The sequence below is a fragment of the Coprinopsis cinerea genome (assembly GCF_000182895.1).
Source record: "Coprinopsis cinerea okayama7#130 chromosome 2 map unlocalized cont3.2, whole genome shotgun sequence".
Lineage (NCBI taxonomy): Eukaryota > Fungi > Basidiomycota > Agaricomycetes > Agaricales > Psathyrellaceae > Coprinopsis > Coprinopsis cinerea.
In genome coordinates this window covers 3,032,531-3,044,921 of record NW_003307543.1, presented here as the reverse complement: position 1 = coordinate 3,044,921, position 12,391 = coordinate 3,032,531, and the positions used below count along the sequence as shown (strand labels likewise).

Below are 12,391 nucleotides of genomic sequence, written 5' to 3'. Positions count from 1 at the left end.
GCGTGGTGAGTATGTTTGGTCGTCATCAGGGGTGGTTCATGTGGAGCGGCCTTAAATACTGATCACCCACACGGGAAAACAGTAGATCACCCCCATTCCCCAGCCGCAAGACCGTCAACAAACCTTTGTCCTTCCACTCGTGAGTACCCTCGTTGCGTCTGGGATGGGCATTTTTCACAAATCTTCACGAAAAGGATCCCAATGCCACCCACAAGCAAGCTCGACCTTCGCAAAGGATTCTTTGGCGAAGGCTCTGTCGAAGTCTCACCACCAAAGCCCGGGGAAGGTGGTGTTCGACGTCTGGCCGTGACTGCAGACCGCCTGCTTACAGAACCTCGACCGGACGTGAAGACTGTACCTGATGTCCTCGACTACGCTGCGAAGACCTTCGACGGCGATCATAGGGCAGTCGGTTGGCGCGATATTGTTCGCATTCACGAGGAGAAGAAGATGGTCAAGAAGGTCGTCGACGGCGAAGAGAGAGAGGTCCCCAAGACATGGTCTTATTACGAACTGACCGACCCGAAGTACATGACGTTCACAGAGTATCGCGCAGCTGCTCGAGAGGTTGGGCGAGCACTCGTCCATCTAGGGATCGGGGAGAAGGATGATGTCATCAACATCTTCGCCCAAACAAGGTCCGTTCATTTGTCCATCCCCGCCTCTATTCTGCTCAGCGTCGCGTTCTAGCGTGAATTGGCAACTCATCGCCCATGGATGCCAGATGATTTCCACTGCCATCGCCACTTCCTATGAAACTCTAGGCCCCGAAGGTCTTACGCATTCTTTGAATGAACCCAACTGTCGCGGTATCTTCACCAACACCGACCTCCTGCCTACAGTCCTCAAGGTCCTCGACAACACTCCTTCCGTGCAATTCGTATTTTACGACGGTTCACCAGACTCATCCTCAATTGACAAAATCAAGTCGATTCGCGATGGATCTGTTCAAGCCATTCACATTGACGATTTGCGCAAATTGGGCCGGGAACAACCCGAATCGATCCTCGAAGGACGACGACCGACACCGGAGACCAGTGCCTGTATCATGTACACCAGTGGGACCACAGGAACGCCCAAGGGTGTCCACCTCAACCATGGAAACCTCATTGCCTCTGTAGCGGGCGTCGACTTCCTCTACGCTCACCACATCCCGGTGGGAACAGTTTACCTTGCCTACCTCCCCCTCGCCCACGTTCTCGAGTACATCGTAGAACTTTGTGCCCTTTATACCGGTGCAACCGCCGTCTACGCTCGTTTCAAGACGCTCAGCGATTCTTCTGTGAGGAATTGCAAGGGAGACCTCACCGCGTTCCAGCCTACTGTCCTTTTCGGCGTTCCCGCTGTTTGGGAGAACATTCGGAAGGGCATCCTCGGCAAGCTCGATGAGAAGGGATGGCTTCTCCAGAAGGTGGTGACGACCTCTTTGGAAGCGAAGAAGCGGGGAGTGCCCGTCTTGGGATGGTTCGCGGACAACTTTATTCTTCAGAAATTGAGGCAGCCTACGGGCGGCAACGTCCAATGGGGAATCAACGGTGGTGCTGCAATCAGTAAGAACACCCAGGAATACATCAGCTTGTCGGTGATGCCTCTCATGCAAGGTCTGTTTGCATCCAACCTTCTCGCAGGCGTTTCTTTGGGCTGACCCACGTTGTTAGCCTATGGTATGACGGAATCATGCGGCATGTGCGCTATCCTTCCCCCTGAGCTCCACCAGTATGGCGTCGCTGGTCTCCCCGTCCCGTCCGTCGAAATCAAGTTCCTCGACATCCCGGATATGGGCTATACATCCCAGAACGATCCTCCACAAGGCGAGATCTGTATACGTGGCCCCTCTCTCACCAAGGGGTACTACAAACGACCCGACCTCAACAATGACCCCAACATCTTCACCCCTGATGGCTGGCTGCGAACAGGTGACATTGGCCAATGGAACAAAGACGGTACTCTGAGCGTCATCGATCGGTTCGTAAAACACTATATTTCATCTACTCGCTTTGTCTGACCACGAGTTCGCCACATCAGACTAAAGAACCTTATCAAGCTTCAGAACGGGGAGGTTAGTGACTTCTCATCTTATATATCCTCGCCATAACGATGTTCATCATTCCCTAGTACATCGCACTTGAGCAGCTCGAATCTGTGTACAAGTCTTGTGAGCTTATCAGCAACCTGTGCATCTACGCCTCCCAGGACGCCTCCCAACCCATCGGTATCATCGTCCCGCACGAAAATAACCTTCGCGCAGCTCTCCGCAACAGCCCTGACTCCAAGCTCTCCTCCCTCGCCTCCAAGCCCATTGGAGATCTCTGTCACGACGATGATGTGAAGAAGTTGGTCTTGAAGACTTGCAATGAGCTAGCGAGGAAGAACAAGTTCAAGCAGGCTGAGATGTTCTTGGCGGTAATCCTTTCCTCGGAGGAGTGGACGCCAGAGAGTGGGTTGGTGACTGCTGCTCAGAAGGTGAATAGGGGTGCGGTTTCGAAGAAGTTCAAGGATGAGATTGCGGTGCGTTCTCTTCTATGTGTTTCCCTGTTGCGAATCCGTAATCTGACTTGTTGTTCGTCACAGGCTGCTTATGGAAACTAGGGCAATGACGCTAGTGCTCAGTGATCTCATGTCGACATTTGTATCAATCATCTGGCTTTCCTGATCAACGAAAGCGTTCTTTCTCCGGTTTCGTCCTGTTGTTTCTGCGCTGTCGCTTATGCTCTCTTTTGCTGTGGACCGAATTCTCTTACATTAATTACCATCACGTAGTGCTGTATATGGCTACGACTCTTCGATTGGATGCAAGTTTTTGAACTTGGCGCCTGTCCTATTCTCGTCTCGGTTTTTGCGTGGATCAAACACCAGGAGGTTATATAGTATTATGGACGGATGCAATACGTATGGATATCGAAGCTTTGAGCACAACACGTGAACAAGAAGAGTAACGGGAAAGCATACTAAGATACTTGGGCAAGTCGGATCTCACTGCGGAGATGGCCCGGGAAATGTCCAAAGTGCAAACTAGTGGGGTCTGTGCTTCCAATGGTCCTGGAGTCAGGCTCAGGCTGTAGTGCAACAGAGACGTAGCGACCGGTCGCGAGGCACGTTGACAACATACCTCCCCTTTCCAGCACCCAACATCGAGGGTTAAATAAAAGGGAATGGGTATACAATTGCACCCAGCATGAGGAGTATACCGATATTTAAAATGACGAGGGTCGCCCTTCGGACGATAATGGTGTGTTCCACAGTGTTGTATACCCACGCATACCAGGTTAGCGCCCAGCAGGAAACCACGGTGCCCATGCATGACAGCCATATGAAGGAACATGTGTCCATCGATGGAGCCTTCCAGTTGCTTCGGACGCTATGAGGGAGCAATATATCCTTCACTAATGCAAATTGACATATCGAAACTATTGCCAGGAACAGCGCCTAGTTTTCATCAAAGGATAAAATTGAGAAAGAGCTTGATGTAGAGAAAAAAGACCCACGAGGTGGAATGCGCCGGTGGCTGCTAGACTGTTCGTTGAGTCTGCCGCGCTTGGGCAATGGTAGACGAGAGGAAGCGCGTGTTCTGCGGCATGGACCTGGAAGTGTTATGATATCCATCAATTGGTCATCTCGCTCTCCTGGATAGGTTCTGAACGAGGGACGGCACTAACGAGTTCAACGTAGCATGGATGGTCTCGTTTCTCCATTTTATAGGAAAAGAAGTCGTCGGCGGAGGGAACTGAAGAAGCTAGTGTGGGGGCTCAGATGAAGAGCTGAAGCTGTCGATTGGAGGAGAACGAGGGGGTGCCTTTATACTTGCTATACTGCTGTGTATCTCGGGAAAGGATAAAGGCGGTTCTGACCAATATACCACGAGCATAGCTTCTAATATGTACTGAAATGGACATCTGACGCCTTCCACAGCTTTGCGGCAGGTTCGAGGTCGCCGAGGTACTCCAGTGACCGATCTCCTGGGCACAGGGTATGCAGTTAAAGTGACATTAAGCGCTGAAACTCCTTTATGGCATGGTGTGCACGCTGGTAGTTCGATCGCGCCCCTAAATGGGTGTGTCATTTCCCGTCCCATGTCAAGGAAATGAGGACTGGCATATTTAGTACTGAGAGTACAGAATTCAAAGGTTTATGACGAGACGTATGTATCGTACCATCCCTCTGGCGCATGCCTACCTCGTGGCCACGGTTAGCCAGGTGAGGCCTTGTATGGAGGCCTCATTGGGTTAGGGATACCCCTGTAGCTGGCGCTTAGCCGGGGGGACCCGAGCCACTGGGAATTCGCGTTCAAGGTGTAGATGTATGCTTCTATATGTAGTTACTGGAAAGGGATTTAGTAACAGTGTTCTAAATTGACAGTACTGTGATGGTTATGGGGTTCCGTTATCGATTTGCAGATAAGCGCCCGGGCTGCACAGCAGCCCCAGTGCTGTCACGACACTGCGGGGCAGTGGCCTCTCACACGATCATCTCTGGCAGCGAAGCACGAGATGACGATGCTGTTGAATTTCGAATTGTCCCCACAAGAGAGCAGGCTTGCGGCATGCAACGCCTTCTCTGTGGGAAAGCACCCCGAAAACATAATAAGCGCCGATATACTTGCAACCCTTCACATCCATCCATCTCGTTCAGGTTGAAATGGCTGGATGTTTTATTCGGACGAAATAGTGTAATGGGTTGGAAAGGATTAACTCGACGATGTGATACCGGGTCGGATTCGGGTTGTCCAAAGGAGTAGTAATCCGAATTTCCGACCTCGTGGCTCAGTCCACTGAGCCAGAGATCGGTGTGTATCGGTGCTCAGCACCGTGGTCGTCGTCTTCGCCATCGAGGCTGCCAACCGGGGCCCAAGTGCAAGGTGGTGGACTCGGATATTCATGGCGGATTGATGGCCTGCTGAGGTGGCAGTCAGGGTCCTCTTCTTGGCCCATTATACGGATCATCCAGTGCGGTAAGGGCATATAAACCTGTCGCCTGCGTCTCCCTCCTACAGATATCTCTTTTTCCCCGACCTCATCCGCTCTCTTCGCTTTCAACCCACCACGTTCAAGATGTTCGCTCGTTTGACCACCGCCCTCGTCGCATTCACCCTCGTCTCTGCCGTCGTAGCGAACCCCGCTCCAACAGAGATTGAGTACGAGCAATGCGAAGGTGGTACCGTCCAATGCTGCGCCAGCTACCAAAAGGCCACAGATCTGAACGCTGAGTGGACCAAGTGGCTGGGCTTCCTCAACATCAACGCCAGACAGGTTGATGCAAACGTGGGCTTCACTTGCACTGGCGTCAAGGCTGGCGGTATTGGAGGTGCTGCTTCATGGTACGACGTGGCGCCGCCTATTCTTAAGCGGTTGTTGACTGATTGATTTCGTTGTCGTGGTTAGCACCCAGCAAAAGCTTTGTTGCACCAACAGTAACTTCAGTGAGTAGCGCCCCAGACTATCCGCCCAACAATGACTGACCGATACCACTACAGACGGTGTTGTTGCCATTGGATGCACTCCTATTCTCTCCGCTCTCTAAGCGAGCACTTGGCCGTAATCAAGTGGGATGTGCGTATTCACTCCGATTTGCTTCAACTTCCATGGCTGACTCTCATCTGCGTGTAGAAATACTTGCCATTTAGAGTCCCTCTTGGTTCATACGCACACGTTCCTTACGCTACATTCATTTAGTGTATGAAACATTCAGTTCCCCATAATCTTCCAATCACTGGATCAATTGATTTTATTGCACGACCTTCCACGATGACCTCTGTTTTCCGACCGAACAGGATAAGGATAATAGTATAGTGCGTCGAGGGACAACGCGACCCTGCCCGAAGGAATGAATGTTCGAGACTGCTACCCACATTGGGGCCCTGTCATCCTATTAGGCGCCCGCCAAGCCTCTTGTGATGAAGGTTTCCGAACTCGCCGAGCTCCCCCCCCCCCCCCAGTGGGCACTGCCACACCACGTTTGGTCGATCGTTCCCGATTCTCGCTTAGATTTTTGACCCAGTCCTCATCCTTGGTTTCGTGGCCCAGTGGCCACCAACCTAGCAATGGCTGAGAGTGTCCAATAGTTTCTTCTGTCAGCTCATATCGAGGTTACTTCCCTCTGTATATACAGTTCTATACTTGAAATCCCCGTCACCGGCAGGGACATTGTCGTGAACAGCCGGTATAGCCCCTATTTTTCATCTTATCTTATCTAATCTGTTTCGCATCTTATCGTTCCACTTTCCTTTACTCCTTCGCCTCCTTATTCCCTCTATGGACTCTTTCACTCATGGAACACTGCCTCGCATTGCCCTTTGCCCTACTCTATCGTCCTTATTGTTACGCACTGCCTTCTGACACACTCTGACACCTTCTTGTTCCATTATTGTTTCATTCTTGTTCTTCGCGCAGCCTTCGCGCAGCCTCATGACCTTTCTTATTGTTCTTCGATGTTTCACCATTTGTTCGTCATTCTGACTCACTGCGGCTATGTAGACAGTAGAATAGGTATATAAGCTAGGTAGTCTGCTCTGTATTTCCTCAGCTTGACCTCTTCGTCAATACATCGCTTCAGCCTTCATCTGCATTCGTCGCTCATCGCTCTTATCTTACTCGCCGCTCTTATCTGCTCCGCATCACTGGTCTTTGGTTTGGTTTAGTGTTCGCTCTTCGCGACATTAGGTCAAGCTGCCCCTGTGCACTGGCAACGCCGATCGTTGTCCCTGCATTCCGGATCCCCTGGCACTCTGGTTGACCTGCCGGATCAGGTCTTACTCTGGCAACTCTGGTTTTCCGACACCGTCAAGATTAGCTGCGCAGGATACCCACACTTCTTCGCCTCTAGTAAAGACCTCAACCCTGACAAGTGGTTTGGCATCGATTGCCACCTCGATAGCAAGGAAGAGGTTGTAGAGTGTGACAGTTCCCCCTGCCCCAACCGCCTCAGTCTCCGGCCCACCTTTCACCAGTTACGACGCCTGCCAGACAGCCAGCTTCTACGCTGCTGTTTGCACCTCCGACAACGCCGTAAAAGCCCGCGAATTTGCCAAATCCAGGAAAGAAGAATCGAAGAAGAAAACCCCACCAGTAACTCCGCCGCCAACTGTCACACAGCTCTTACCAGAAGATTCTCCCCAGTCTTTCCATTCCGCCGACTCTACCCCTGCCCCAGTAACAGCAACCACCAGTACCGCACCGAAGTCCTTTCGCCCTCCCGTCAACATCATCTGAAGAAGACAGAAGAGGACGACAACGACAAGGAAGACGAATCCGAAGAAGAAGAAGACTCCGAAACACCCGTCCCCTTTCACGTTACCTACGCCGCGTTAGCAGAAGCCCTTCCCGCAGTAACAAGTCTCCGCCGCTCCGGGACACTCCACCCTCACCACAACCCTTACCCTCACTCCTCGCCGCGCCCCTCACACCACTTCCCATCCCCAGGGAGTCGGAGGACACGTCTGTTGCCCAACGCTCAGATAACGAACCTCCCACTTCCACCTTATCACCATCTTTATTATCCCCACCCACTTCTCTGCCGCTCGTCCAACAAGACCCCATTATCAAACCCGCAAATCCTATCCCCGATCTCAGTATGTCCGACACCACTCTTCTCAAGTTGCTTGCCGAGCAACAAGAGACTACCAGGCGTATCCAGCAATCCCTGGATAAGCTCACGGCTGCTAAGACCGCTTCCACTAGAAGCCCCGTCAAAACGCCTGAGCCCTTCAAGGGTGACTCTGGTGATACCCAGCGATTCCTCCGCTATTTCACCAACTGGGCCTCCGCCGAGTCCGAACTCAAAGGAGATGACAAGAAGTGGATCTCAGCTGCCCTCTCGTACCTTCAGGGTGCTGCTGCCTCCTGGGGCTGTCCAATACCTGGATCAGATTGCCGCCCACGAGGCTGCTGTCGACGCTGCTCAGAAGGCCGCCCACCCCTGGCCCTTCAGTGGCGATTGGTCCACTTTTGTGGCTGCCTTCAAGAAACGCTTCCAACCCGCCGACCAGGAGAAAGCAGCTGAAGCCCAGCTCGAGGCCCTTACCCAGGGATAAACAATCTGCTTCCCAGTTCGCAGCCAAGTTCATGGAGATATTTCCCCGCACCGGTCTATCCCAGAAGGATGGTATGGCACGTTTTCGTCGCAAACTCAGTTCCAACGATCGCCTCATGCTGGATCTTATCGCCATCACCAAACCGGACGATGCCAAGCCCAAGACCCTTCAAGACTACTGCGACATCGTCAACCAGAATGATTTTACGTTTCACGGAAGCAGCGCCTCCTTCTTGACCCCGACTACCTCGTCTTGCTCTGCCCCTGCCCGTGACCCCTATGCGATGGACATCGACGCGACCCGTGTTGGACCTAGTGGCCGTTCCCGTGAGGACTTCCTCCAAGCAATGCGTGGACGATGCTTTGGTTGCGGATCCTCCGCCCACATCAAGAAGGACGGCAACCACGGCTCACTTCGTTGCAACCACTGCCAGCGTCTCGGCCACTCCGCTAACGTCTGCCAAGACAAGTTCATGGGCTATCCGCCCGGTCGAGGACTCACCCAACGTCGTCGTGTTGCTGCCACCCAGGAGGCTCCCTTCTCGCTCTTCGATGACTCTTCCACACCCGCCGCCACCATTGCTGCCACTTCGCCTGCCCCACCTGCCGCCACCTCGTCTAACGTTTCACTCGCCGATCTCTTGGTTGCTCAGAAGAACCAACAGGACATCCTGAAGCGCCTCGAGAAGATCCAACAACAGGGTTTTTGAAGAGGGTGCCTGCTCGTGCTGCAAGGCACGCACCCTTTTCTCCGCTGTACGCCGTCTCTGAGTACGATTCAATTTATTCATGTACCATTAGCTCTATACGCGAAATACACCCCGGTTCCTCGCATTTCCGCATTCGCATCAGACTCAGAGGCAGAAATCGTACGGCAAACCCCGCAGCAATGATCGATTGTGGCGCCACTGGCAAATTCCTGGACAAACCTTTTGTGGAGAAACACCGGATCACCGCTTATCCCCTTCGACACCCAATCCGACTTCTCAACATTGATGGAACCCCAAATCAGGCAGGATGCATCACCCACTTCGCTCGTCTGGAGCTCACGGTGGACGGCTACTCCGAGTGGACGGATTTCCTCATCACCGATCTCGGGGGGGAAGATGTCATCTTAGGTCTCCCTTGGCTTCGCAAGATCAACCCCCAGATCGACTGGCGGAACGGCACACTAGAGATTTCCCCTCCTCGTATTTCCAGTGTCACCATCGAAGAAGTCCCCGATGAAGACGCACAGCCCCCTCGAAAGGAAACCCCCCTCCGGCCAATGCTGTTATTGAACAGATCTACAACGACCCCGATCCGCCCGTTCCTACCGCTTTTGACGATTCCCCGGCACCCGACCCTGACTTCCAACCAAGCGAACCTCCCCTCTGCCGCATCCGCGCTAACCGAGTGACCCGGCGGAAGTGGGTTCGCAAAGGATTGATCGAGGACACAGGCGACGAACTTTGGTGTGCCGCAGGCTTCACATACTCCCAGCAGATTGCCGAGAAATCCCAGAAGGACAAACCCCAGAAGACATTCGAGGAGATGGTTCCACCCCAGTACCGACAGCACGCTTCCGTCTTTTCTGAATCCGAGTCTCATCGCCTCCCGGAGCACAAGCCTTGGGACCATGCCATCGACCTCGTTGCAGGGGAGCACCGGCCACCATGCGTACCAAAGTCTACCCCATGTCGCAGAACGAGCAGGAGGAACTGAACCGATTCCTCGAGGAGAACCTCAAGAAAGGCTATATCCGACCATCTAAATCGCCCCTCGCCTCCCCGGTTTTCTTTGTCAAGAAGAAGGATGGAAAACTCCGGTTCGTTCAAGACTATCGGAAGCTCAACGAGATTACGGTGAAGAACCAGGTATCCCCTCCCCCTTGTCTCCGACATTGTCAAACCGACTCCGCGGCGCCAAGTACTTCACCAAGTTCGACGTCAGATGGGGCTACAACAACATCCGTATCAAGGAAGGAGACGAATGGAAGGCCGCGTTCGCCACCAACCAGGGTACTCTTTGAACCATTGGTCATGTTCTTCGGCCTCACCAATTCCCCGGCAACGTTCCAAGCACTCATGAACTCGATATTTGCTGATCTCATTGCTTCAGGGAAGGTCGCAGTTTACTTGGACGACATCCTCATCTTCACGGCTACCCTCGACGAGCATCGCCAAGTCGTACACGAAGTCCTCCGTCGTCTCAAGAAGCACGACCTCTACCTTCGTCCGGAGAAATGCGAGTTCGAGCGGGAAGAGATCGAGTATCTCGGCCTGGTCATTAGGGAGGGAGAAGTCCGTATGGACCCTGCCAAGGTAGAGGCAGTCCGCAACTGGCCTATCCCCCGCAACCTTCGCGCTGTCCGTGGGTTTTTGGGCTTCGCCAACTTCTACCGCCGTTTCATCAAGGATTTCGCTACTATCGCCCGACCTCTCAACGATCTTACTAAGAAGGACATGCCCTGGCAATGGAACGAGCCGCAACAACAGGCGTTCGACACCCTCCGAAACGCGTTCACCTCCGCTCCAATCCCTGACGTTATGGGACCCCGATCGACCGACTCGCGTTGAAGTAGACGCCTCTGGGTTTGCCACTGGAGGAGCCCTCCTTCAGAAGCTCGACGATGGACTCTGGCACCCCGTTGCTTTCCGCTCCGCCTCCCATGCAACCGGCCGAAACGCAACTATGAAATCTACGACCGAGAAATGTTGGCTATCATCGAAGCACTCAAGGACTGGCGACATTTCCTGGAGGGACTCCCCAAACCGTTCGAGATTGTTACCGATCACTCCAACCTGGAATACTGGCGCACTGCACAAGATCTCAGTCGACGACAGGCCCGATGCGTCCCTCTACCTCTCTCGCTTCAATTTCACGCTCACCCATCGTCCTGGAAAAGGCCAACACCCAAGCTGATGCCCTATCCCGCCTCGACACTCATCAGGTTGCGGACGCAGAGGATAACAAGCAACAGGTTGTTCTCAAACCAGAGCTTTTCGCCAAGCTCGCAGCCGCCCACACCGTCCTTGCCAATCCCCTCGAAGATCGACTTCGTCGAGCCAGCGCCCGCGAATCTCAGGTCCTAGATGGACTCGCCCAACTCCGCAAGTCAGGGCCTCGTCGCCTCACATCCGGACTCGCTGAATGGGAGGAAGACAACGGCCTCGTTTACTACAAAGGCCGTGTGTACGTACCTCCAGATGACGAACTCAGACGCGACGTCCTCAACCAGTGTCACGACGACCGCACCTCTGGACACCCTGGCGTACATGGAACCCTCGAGCGAGTTGAGCGACAGTATTGGTGGCCAACGATGCGAGCCTTTGTCAAGAAGTATGTCGACGGCTGTGATGTCTGCGCCCGGAGGAAGCACGCCCAGCATCCTCGAGCTTCCACCCAGCCGTTGGACGTTCCTGAAGGACCTTGGGAGACAGTAGGAGTTGACCTCATTACCCAGTTGCCAGAAGCCCATGGATACGACGCAATCATCGTCTTCACCGATCACTACAGCAAGGTCCTTCACGCCCTCCCCTGCACATCTGACATCACCACCGAAGGCGTCGCAGACATCTACTATCGTGAAGTGTTTCGTCTCCACGGCCTACCACTCCGGTTCATCAGCGATCGAGGACCCTCAATTCGCTTCTAAGGTCATGCGCACTCTGCTCAAGCGCCTCGGCATTGAGTCCAACCTCACGACCGCCTATCACCCTCAAGGCCAACGGACAGACCGAACGGGCCAACCAAGAAATCGAGAAGTACCTCCGCCTCTACGTCTCCCGCCGACAGGATGACTGGGACAAGCACCTACCGATGGCCGAATTTGTGATTCAACTCCCGCGTCCACTCTGCTCATGATCACTCACCCTTCGAAGTCCTCTATGGTTACATTCCTCACTTCAACATCCCCATCAGCAAGCGAACTGAGATCCGCCCTGTTGACGAGCGTGTCCAGCAGCTACAAGAAGCACGCAAGGATGTGGAAGCTGCCTTACGTCTCGAGAAGGCCCAACAGAAGGATGTGTACGAGTCCGGCAAGCGAACGGCCCATCAGTTCAAGGTTGGCGACTACGTTTGGCTTAACGCGAAGGACATCCAGATCAAGGTTCCGTCCCGCAAACTCGGCGATCTTCAACTTGGTCCGTACAAAGTTACCAAACGCATCGGCGACCTCGACTACCGCCTCGAACTTCCCCCGTCCCTCTCCCGTATTCATCCTGTGTTCCACGTCGACAAGCTCTCCCCCTGGAAAGGCAATGATGTCAACGGCATTTTGCCACCCCCGCCTGAGCCTGTCGAACTAGAGGGGGAGCTTGAATACGAAGTTCACGACATATTGGACAGCCGTTGGAGAGGTCGAGGGAAGAATCGCAAACTG

General features: G+C 53.6%; 2 protein-coding genes across 2 annotated transcripts; both read left to right on the top strand.

Moving 5' to 3' along the window:
- Positions 1-201: 201 nt before the first annotated feature.
- CC1G_06115 (acyl-CoA synthetase) lies at positions 202-2,589 on the top strand (the record flags this gene model as incomplete). Its single annotated transcript, XM_001839873.1, has 6 exons — positions 202-638; positions 691-1,601; positions 1,659-1,965; positions 2,026-2,059; positions 2,116-2,508; positions 2,572-2,589. The coding sequence occupies 6 exons, from the start codon at positions 202-204 to the stop codon at positions 2,587-2,589; spliced, it is 2,100 nt and encodes a 699-aa protein (XP_001839925.1).
- A 2,459-nt stretch (positions 2,590-5,048) lies between these two features.
- On the top strand, positions 5,049-5,517 carry CC1G_06114 (hypothetical protein; the record flags this gene model as incomplete). Its single annotated transcript, XM_001839872.1, has 3 exons — positions 5,049-5,314; positions 5,379-5,416; positions 5,471-5,517. 3 exons carry the CDS (start codon positions 5,049-5,051, stop codon positions 5,515-5,517), a joined length of 351 nt encoding a protein of 116 aa, XP_001839924.1.
- Positions 5,518-12,391: the final 6,874 nt, after the last annotated feature.